The sequence below is a fragment of the Myripristis murdjan genome, chromosome 17, assembly GCF_902150065.1.
Source record: "Myripristis murdjan chromosome 17, fMyrMur1.1, whole genome shotgun sequence".
Taxonomy (NCBI): Eukaryota; Metazoa; Chordata; class Actinopteri; order Holocentriformes; family Holocentridae; genus Myripristis; species Myripristis murdjan.
The window spans coordinates 15,033,917-15,043,510 of NC_043996.1; the positions used below are offsets into that span (position 1 = coordinate 15,033,917).

A 9,594-nucleotide genomic window follows, 5' to 3' on the forward strand; every position below is an offset into this window, starting at 1 on the left:
ATGATCTTATCTATCTGGATCAACTGAATGACATAAGTGCTTCACTTTATTAAGTGGAATATAATGTCACTGTTTTATATTGTTAATGTTACTAGGGATTATTGTGGCTGCTTGTTGTGGATATTAATTAAGAGTAATTAGTCATTTAAGTAATTCTCTTGTCGTAATCAATATTAATAGTTTTTACAGCTATGTCACTTTAAGTTTTAGCATTTTATAATGTATAAAATTTGACTTAGGTTTCTTTTTATTGTACAGATCAATATAGTTTTTTGCCTAACCCCTAGGCCATGGGAAAAGGAGAAACTCAGCTTTCTTTTTTTGAATGGCATTGCCTTTATCATAGCTCTCTAGATCAAACTATTCATATGTAAAACTATCTCCGATAGTTCAAGACTTCATTGACCCACCGGGAAAACTATACAATCCAATACATCATTAAAATATGCATAAAAGATATCATGATAAAATTCATATGTGTACATTTCATATTTAAATCATTTTGGTTCACAGCTGCCTGAAATGATGACCTGAAAGAAGAATCCTAAAGTCTATTATGTATAAAGAGTTGGGATTTGTGTAGAACATATCTTGCATTGGTCTGCTGATTGCCAGGGATCTTGTTTTGTACGTTTAGGCTTTCTAGAGAGAGAGTTTGATTTAAAGACAATATCGTACTTCCAAAAAATACTTACCCTTATTTTTTTAATCAAAGTTGCAAGCAAATTAGTGCTATTCTTTTATCCAATTGTCATATCTTTTGTGTTGAATTCACTGAGATTCAGACGTGTGTCACTACATCATTGTTTCAAACCATAGGCATGTTCTCTACTTGAAACAGGCTTATGATAGCATTATCATTAGAAGAATTCAGGATATCCCATAAATGATAACTGAACTTGCAAACTTATTCAGAACTGTTAAAGTGATAAGAATCACATAAATCACACTTGAAGGAAGACAGAAGGAAAGAATGAAAGAGTTGAGAATGATTATAGTCACTGAGGAGTGTGTTCATTCATTGACACTTCATTTCATATGAGTAACAAAGGTTTTACATTTATCTTACATCTGGAGATAACAGCTGTTAAAATACATCCACTTCCTAGAGATCATTTTCAGCCTCTCTATCTCCAATTGTGCAGTGATGGAAACTGTCCCTCCTGTTACATCATGTCCCCTATGCTTCTGAAGTAAAGAGTTAACAGAGGTGGAGGAGGGACAGAAACCTGAGAGTGACTCCACTCCTCCCTCTCCTCAGCTGGCCAATGGCAAGCAGCTTGCCGGTTAGAGTTGAGGGCTGTGAAACTATATAACTGCAGTGCTGTGCCCATTCAGCTAGGAGCTTCAGCTCTCAAACCAATTCAAGACAACAGGGCAGATCCCTGCACACTTGTGCAACAACAATACACACCTTTTTAAGCAGGCCCTCAACACTTCATCTAAACAGCAGCAATGAAGGCAACACTGGCCAGTGTGACTCTCTGCTTGGTGGTGCTCATGGCCACGGGCTTCCCTTTCGAGAGGAAAGGGGGCTCATCCTCCAGTGGTGCCAGTAAAGAGAAGCGTGTTCAGTACGCAGCGTGGGACGACGTGAACGTGATCGCCCATGGGCTGCTGCAGCTGGGCCAGGGGCTGAAGGAGCACGTGGACAAAACCAAAGTTCAGATGAGGGACATTTCCACCAAACTGAAGGTCTTCAATGGCACAGTGACAGAGCTGGGAAAGGAGACCCAGAGGCTGAGAACAGAGGGGGAGGCCCTGAAAGTTCGGGTCCAGGGACTGGAGCACAGAGAGGGACAGCTGCTCAACATCACCGCCGAGCTGAGGGAGAAGGTGGAGGAGATGCAGCAGGAGGGGAGCTTGGTGAGCGAGAGGGTGAGCCAGCTGGAGGAGAAGGTGGACAGCATGCTGCAGGGAGATGGGGTGCTGCCTGACATGAATGCTGGCAATGTGGCCACCAGGAACTACAGTGATGCTCGCATCATCCAGGTGAGAATGGAGGAGAGACTCTGTCTGTGATAGTGTTGATAATTTGTTTAGGAAGGCAGAAGCATGTTCATGTTTTGGTTAGGGACCACAGCAAGACCAACAGAAGAATATTTCTTCTGTTTTGTCCATAGAGGATTTCCACAGTATTCAACACACTCCTACATCACCACAGTATAATGCTTTTAGGCTTTTTGCATAAAGTAGTCTATTTGCATTGTGTGGACAACATCACCTACCAATGTGTTCAGTGATTTAAAGTGGTGCTCTGCGAGAACGAAATGTATTTTACATTGCAGGAGAGAGTACAAGTGAGTCTCCAGGTGGGAGTGAAGGCATCTGGAAGTGTGCCAGTGTGTCTTTACTCCCACACAACAACTAGAGGGAAAGCAAGAATCTCTTTTGACAGACAAGGACAGTTGGCTTGTGTGCTGGGTGTATTTCTACTTGCTCAAGCGGACTCAATAGACATGCATAGAGGGCAAGCAGCGGGTGGGTAGGTGGGGGTTTGCCGGTTAACGAGCGTGCATTGCAATGAGGAAGAGCGTGCTGTAGCTACGTGCAGGGAAACACTAAACGTCGCCAGACAAAGGGGTCTGTTGTACTAATGTGTGAATCATTTTTGACAGAAATGATATTTCACAACACTGAGAATAGCATACACGGGAGTGTGACACAGTTGAAGAGGCTTAAGGGATTTTGTTTGCTTTGCAGCTAACCATTTACAAGCAAGTGTTGATGTAAATTTAAAAGCCTTTATAGTGGGATGGAAAATCCCGCGCTGTTGGTGGGTTATGTAACCAAGCCACAGACGGTTGGAAAGAACAAACGCCTGCTATTGAGGGCTGGAATGTATTCATATACGATTGGGGGCCACATGCCCTGTACTGCACTGCAAAGCCAATGTAGAAGTCCCAAAAAGGGGGAAAATATATATGTAATAATAATTTGCCCGTTCTTTGAGTAAACATTAGAGAATCTGTATTTTACAGCCACTAATGCGCCCGGGGTTGGCATGGAATAAAGTTAAGATGAAAAATGCTAAAGAAGGGTGCACCTTTGTGTTTTTTCTTTCAGCTGATGCTGGAGGCTCAGAACAGGCGCATTGACGACCTGATGGAGCGGATCCGACTCCAGCAAGAGAAACTTGACAAGCAGAATGTGCGCATCAGGACCCTGCAAAGTCAGGTAATTTATTAATTTGCAAACAAACATCACGCTCTTGTGCAAGCTTTTTGATGTTAGTTGCTTTCCAAGGTTTCTGTTATCTTTTATTTTAACTCATTTCGTTTGTGACTGGTAATTTTTCCAGATTCAGCAAACAAAAGAGAGGCCAGTCGTCAGGAGCAGCAAGGCCGACCGTGCAGCGCAAACTGGAGCGGAGCAGCGCGACTCTCCCGCCGGTGAGTAAAGCCAAGATGCGTCCAAAATCCTCCTTGATTACACTGACTTAAGACGCCTAGATAAAATGTGACGCCAAATGTCGCCTGCCATCTGCCTGGTAAGGCAGCTTAAATCAATAGCAATTAAAATCAAGAAGCTTGCCCATCTTGAAACACATTTCCCAGCTTGGTGTGGCTCCAGAATGGTTGCGAATAGTTAGCAGTTATTGATAGGGATATTCAGTTTACGCGGCACAAATTCATAATATAGCCTACATGGTAGAGTTATTAAGTTACTTTTTAGCCTATTAAATAGAAGTGAGTTAACTTGAGGAATATGCTCTTTGAAAATGCAGAAATCCCTGCTTATCTTAAAATATAATATAAAAAAATAAACAAATATCTATTTTAGTTGCAGAGAAGTCTGTGACACACTGAGAAAGTCTCAAAAAAGTAGGACTGGAGAGGTCAGAGATGGAAATCAAGTTTGTCACAGTCCAAACAAGGCTGCGTTTAGTCAAGGCATTCTGCGGCATACATTAATTGCAACAGGCAGTAAATGATGCCCTCAGCCCACAGCCCTGCCAGGCAGCTGCTGCACCCAATTGAAGTGAACCATGACTGGCCCAGTAATCATAATGCCTGCTTTCATCCGTGCTGTATTGACCTGAAAGAGACCAACTAGGGAAGAGTTGAGACAGAGGTTCCTGGCTCACCACATTTCAGACTCAGTGTAGTGTCTTCAAAGAGGATGAGGGGGTGATGTGAGAGGAGCAGGGGAGGTCTGCGTTAAAAGCCAGTCAGAGAAATGTGAGTAAATGAAGCTATACTTGTTGAATGAGTAGATCACAGTTTTAGTATGATTTATTTGATCCGATAATTGAGTGGGCAGGTGTGGATATTGGCAGAAACAATAGATTCTAGTTCTTCCCTGTGTTTCTGATGGCCATAGAGGACAAGTAGGTGAAAGGTGAACCTCGCCAAGGGAACACGTTGAGTTCAGTCGGCCAGCACAAATCACAATAAGACTTGTGATGGCAGCGTTCTGACATCAGCAGGATTTGAGGAATGCCGAAAAAGAAACAAGTTTCCCGGGCAAGCCTCCAACTGGGGGAAAGTTCGCCGGTCTTGGATGGTGTTAAGTCAGGGTCACGTCGAGCCCCAGCACAAAGGGATTACTCACTGATCATTTCTGTGGTGGGGAGAGAGGAGGGAACCAAGGAAGGTGGAGGGGAGGGGGGGGGGGGGGGGGGGGGGGGAGGCTTTGCACAAATCTAGTATGCAATGTTCCTCGAATTACGTTCCTTGAGCCTACTCCAGCAGACTGAAAAAAAAAAAACCTGGAGGAAAAAAACTGAAAAGGTGGTCTAATTTTGTCGGTGAACTTTGTACAGATATCCTTTCTGCTGTTTTGAAGATACCAGGCTCCTCCCTGTTGTCAGACCTCCCACTTTTCACGTAAAACAAACTCTTGAACATCCTTTAAGAATGCACAACCTTTCCCCTAGATCTGTCAGGGAGTCAGACATCCCTCCTCCTCCTCTTCAATCACCCTCTCCTCCCCCATCCCTCCACACACACACACACACACACACCCTCACCTCCATCCCCCTCTTTCTCAATGTAATGAATAAGAAGTGTGCCAAAGTTCAGGAGAACCCTTTACCCTGAGGCAGACTACAGCCAAACTATCCACCAGAGTTCATGCCTCTAGAGGAGGGGTCAGTCAACACAAATGAGGTATTGTGGTTCTGCGGTCAGCTGGCAGGCCTCCACTGGGAAACAACAACCAGGCATACATGCAGCACAGACAAATCAATCAAAACTAAATGATTAAGAATGAGATGTGTTCCCTATTTAATTAAGAGGATGAACAACAATGTTTTTTTGTTAGGTGTGGGGAAATTAAATAGCTTTGATTAGCAGGGCTTTTGGGGTTTGTGTTGTTGTTGTCTTCCATTTTAAAAAGGATTATCATAAGGGATCTATTAGTCTTGTGCCTCATCAGGCGCCTGGCAGCTCCTATTGACCCCAGAGGGTACTGCTCTATTTTGCTCCCCTTCTCCAATGTCCCTTACACTAACAGCCTGTGTTCCCCTCACCACACTCCAAGCACTCCCTGTGCATGCACTGGCCATGCATTCCTACGTCACTGACTGGCTGCTGGGCACGTGAGGGAGGTGTGACAGGTTGGAGAGGGGGGTCTGGGCCGGAGGGAGTGGGGGTATGAGGAGAAGGTAGCCACGTGTAATCAATAGCCAAGGAAGGCAAGTGGTCGAAAAGAGGAACGTCTGCATGGGAACTGGGAGAAAGGTCATGTTTATTACGGAGAAATGAGTTCTCACTCTCTCTCTCTGTCTCTCCTTTGTTCTGGCTAGGCCAGAGACCCTCACATGTACACATTTTTATCTCCAGACTTACTGATAATCTCACTGGGAATGACAGTCTTTTATTTGCAAACACTCTGCTTTCACAGTACGGAGAGGCAAAGCCAAAGCCTGTAGCTGATAGGATCCCATGATGTGAATGACCTATTTATGAGGTGTTGGGGAGAGGAAAACAAAATAATTTATTTAGATTCATGTAGGAATGTAGAGAGATGCCTTTTGTAATACTTGTCTTAAAAAATGCCTGAAAACAGCAACCATCTATAGCTAAAATTGTGTTTTAATGACAACAGAGGCAGAAAACAATGTCATGTCAACATCCTCACACTGGTGTGTAATTTCCTTCCGTTAAAAACAAATGGTTGGCACTTGGCAGTGAGGCCATGGACTTTTACCCTCAATTTTACAAGCCCACCAGCAGTATAAAGTTCAATGGAGTAAAGATGAAGAGAGAAAAAATCTTTTGTTTTCCTATTGGACAAGACCATAAATGTTAAATGTGTCATTTATAATTAGGATGGCCATCTATGTAGGGGAAAGGTGAACATACTGTTTCTGTTGCAGGGCCTTGAGTTGTATTGACTCATTGTGATAAAAGCTGTCTGAAGGAACTGTTTGTGTTAACTGCGTTGTATTTTGTCCTTTGTTTCCCTTCCAGAGATGGCATCAGACTGCCACGAGCTGTTCCTGAGAGGAGAGACAACCAGTGGAGTCTACACCATCCAGCCACTAAACTCTCAGCCCTTTGAAGTCTTCTGTGAAATGACAGCTGGTGAGTGGAGCAAAACGTCTCTACGTCATCAGCGTGGTGCCCTTTGTGTTTTTATTCAGTGTGGGCTTAAGACTCTAAGTCCAAAATCTCCAAACTGTATATGAAGATCCCCTAGATGGTTCGATTTAAATATACACCCCTATGTAGCAGGAGTGAAATGGAATTGACGTGGACAAGACTAATTTTTTTTGCTTTCTTTCTCCCCAGATGGCGGTTGGACAGTCATCCAGAGGCGCCAGGATGGCTCAGTAGACTTTGACCAGCTGTGGCAGGCCTACCAGAAGGGCTTTGGCAGCCTTAGTGGTAAATACATACTCTTTCAGTCTTTTTCAGTCTTTCTCAAACGCTCCGGTATTGGACTGGACAGGAGTTAGCTAGTCTGGCCAGTGAGGGATTAGTTTGCACAGCATCACTTCCTCCTGCAACCACTTCATCAAAGACCAGGGACTGGCTTCCAAAAGCATCTTAGCACTGATTAGCTTAGATCCTCATAGGGTAAATCCCTGGTGGCAAAGAGATGTCAGTAGAATAACAGTAGTCACTTTCTCAGCACTGAGTCGCTTTTTCACCCTTTCCCTCTTCTTCTCTTTCCTTCCTTAGGGGAGTTCTGGCTGGGTTTGGAAAAGATCCATTCGGTGTCCAAAGATGGTGACTACATCCTCAAGATCCAGTTCTCCGATTGGAGGGATGACTCTGAGTCCATCCACCTCCCCTTCCATCTGGGCGGAGAGGAAACCAAGTACTCTCTCCACATTCAGGAAACTGGCACCATCAGCAACCTGGAGAGTTCCCTGGCAGCTGACGCCACTGCCGGCCTGCCCTTCTCCACCCGTGACCAAGACAACGACCAGAAAAATGATACCAACTGCGCCAAACACCTCTCTGGTAAGTTGTTAACCAGCTTCTGAAGAGGTATTCACTACTGAGCTGATGCCAAACCATGAAAGAGCTCAAAGTCAGACCAGTTCATAATAAAAGTTTCTCTCTCTTTCCCCTCAGGTGGCTGGTGGTTCAGTAACTGTGGGCGCTCCAACCTGAACGGACGATACTTCCAAAGCCCCCCTCCTAAACAGCGGCACCAGAGGAAACAGGGTGTCTTCTGGAAGACTTGGCGGGGCCGCTACTACCCTCTGAAGACCACCGTCATGATGATTGCGCCTGCTGAGATTGAGAGCAAGTCATAAAAGAGAGAAAAGAGACAGACAGAGAGAGCGATAGGAAGAAAAGTAAAGAAAAAGAGCAAAAAATTTTGGACCTTTTCTCTTCTTGGTGTCGGGGCAATTAGCAGAGGTGTTTGATTTCCCTCCCCTCTCTGTGTGGTTGTGTCCCAGCAAGAAAGACTTCACAACAGAGCCAAGGCCCTGGAAAAAAAGAGGTGAAAACAATTTGTACCTAAATGGGTTCCATGTTTCCACTGCTCAGCCAAGCAGGCTTTTCTCTTTAGCTATAGCCAAAAGATGGAAAAAGAGACCAAGGCAACAAAACAGCCAGGGGCATTTAGTAGACTTGATGTAACAGGAGCAGTGGAAAATTATTTATCTCTTGCACCAAGGCAGTAAATGGCACAACACCGCTCTGTTGATTCCCTCTGTTGGCCCGAGGTCTGTAAAAGTAAAGCTCAAGTCAGAGTATCACAGAGCGAGTCGCGGCCTGCACACGGTGTTGCAAGCCACAAAGCATTTCTGACAAGTTGAGACTCATCGCCAGATGTGTAGTGTCTTACTGTGTATGTGAGATGTTGTTGAGATTGAATGGGACTTTTCTACCAAGTAAACAGCACTGTCAGCTTAAAAAAAAAAAAAAAACAGCGTAAAAACTGCCATTTTTTTGTGACCAGGATGCATTTACGAGTGACAGGCAGGTCAATTTAAATGAGCCTCTCAACCCCAATGGTGCGGACCAAATCGTGACTTAATCTAAACAAAGAGTCATTTTCCACATGATCATAATGGCATTACTGTGGTATCCAAAAGCATTGTGTAAAATATAAATCGCTGTAAACCTAACTCGGTTTACAGTGCCACTTAAGAAACTGTGTTTTGTGTGATGCTGGAAAGTGGGTCCTTGTCGGCATTATCATTTCTCTGTGAGGCACTGAAAACCATTCCAGCCTTTGTACAAAGTATTTCTTTGCCCGCAATTTAGATTCAAAGTAAGCATATACTTCACTGATTTTTGTTTTCCAGTGGAGATTTTTTAAAATTTTAAGTCACATTGACTACCTTTAAAACACAAGAAATTTTTTTTTGTACATAAGTGTATGAAGGATTGTCCTCTTGTCTTTCCAGAACTTTTACTGTAACTGGTCTGTTGTGATATCAGTGTTTTTGTGAGTTTGTTGTTGTAGATGTTCACTGTCTTTATTTAAATGCTGTAAAGAATCAACCTATATATATATAAATATAAATATATTTCTGGTGCTGCTTGTTTGTAATTTATATTGTCTATTTCATGTTTTCCAGACCTAAAACTGTTTTTTAAAGAGAATATGACATATATTTGGCCATGATGAGCCAATAAACTTGATTTAAACTAACAATGCCTCATGTCTGTGAATTATCTAGCACTCCATCAAGAGAGCATCCAGGAGATTCCAACATGAAACTCAAACTCACCTGAAAAGTGAAATCAAAAACAGAAAAAAATACCAACACAATCGTAACGCAATGACAGACAAAATATTTAGATAAGGCTATATGCAAAAGGCTTGTTAAGAGGAAGTGAACTGATTTAATCCTGTGATGGCAAAAGCTACATCTTCATGACTTCATTCAAAACTGATTTAAAATAAATAATTCTACTTAAGCACAGTTAGTGTGAATTTCAGCCCATCGCATGCCAGCTAAACTGATAGAGCGACAAAGCCTCCATGCTTTAATCTGCATCCTACATCTTACGCATGGCAGGTTGGGGGTTCAGCAGATCTGGGCATGCAGCCTCTCAGTTGGCAGGTGACAGGAATTCCTGGGCCGCGCTTACATTTGCAAGATCACACAGCGACCCATACATCAAGAGCCGAATGATAGAACTTTTTAGAACAGATTCCTTCTTTGTCCTGGTTTTC

At 43.4% G+C, this 9,594-nt stretch overlaps 1 protein-coding gene across 1 annotated transcript; it reads left to right on the forward strand.

Annotated features, from left to right (window-relative positions):
• The first annotated feature begins 1,342 nt into the window (after positions 1–1,342).
• On the forward strand, positions 1,343–8,396 carry angptl4 (angiopoietin-like 4). Its single transcript, XM_030073917.1, has 7 exons — positions 1,343–1,992; positions 3,067–3,177; positions 3,302–3,392; positions 6,417–6,530; positions 6,738–6,833; positions 7,131–7,415; positions 7,530–8,396. Exons 1-7 carry the CDS (start codon positions 1,456–1,458, stop codon positions 7,712–7,714), a joined length of 1,419 nt encoding a protein of 472 aa, XP_029929777.1. The 5' UTR covers positions 1,343–1,455; the 3' UTR covers positions 7,715–8,396.
• The last annotated feature ends 1,198 nt before the right edge of the window (positions 8,397–9,594 follow it).

Excerpts from the sequence above, each read along its gene's own strand:
- angptl4 (XM_030073917.1), top strand. The coding sequence starts at position 1,456 with ATGAAGGCAACACTGGCCAGTGTGACTCTCTGCTTGGTGGTGCTCATG. Across the intron at positions 1,993-3,066 it reads GTGATGCTCGCATCATCCAG|CTGATGCTGGAGGCTCAGAA; the intron begins GTGAGAATGGAG and ends TTTTTCTTTCAG. Across the intron at positions 6,834-7,130 it reads GGGCTTTGGCAGCCTTAGTG|GGGAGTTCTGGCTGGGTTTG; the intron begins GTAAATACATAC and ends TTCCTTCCTTAG.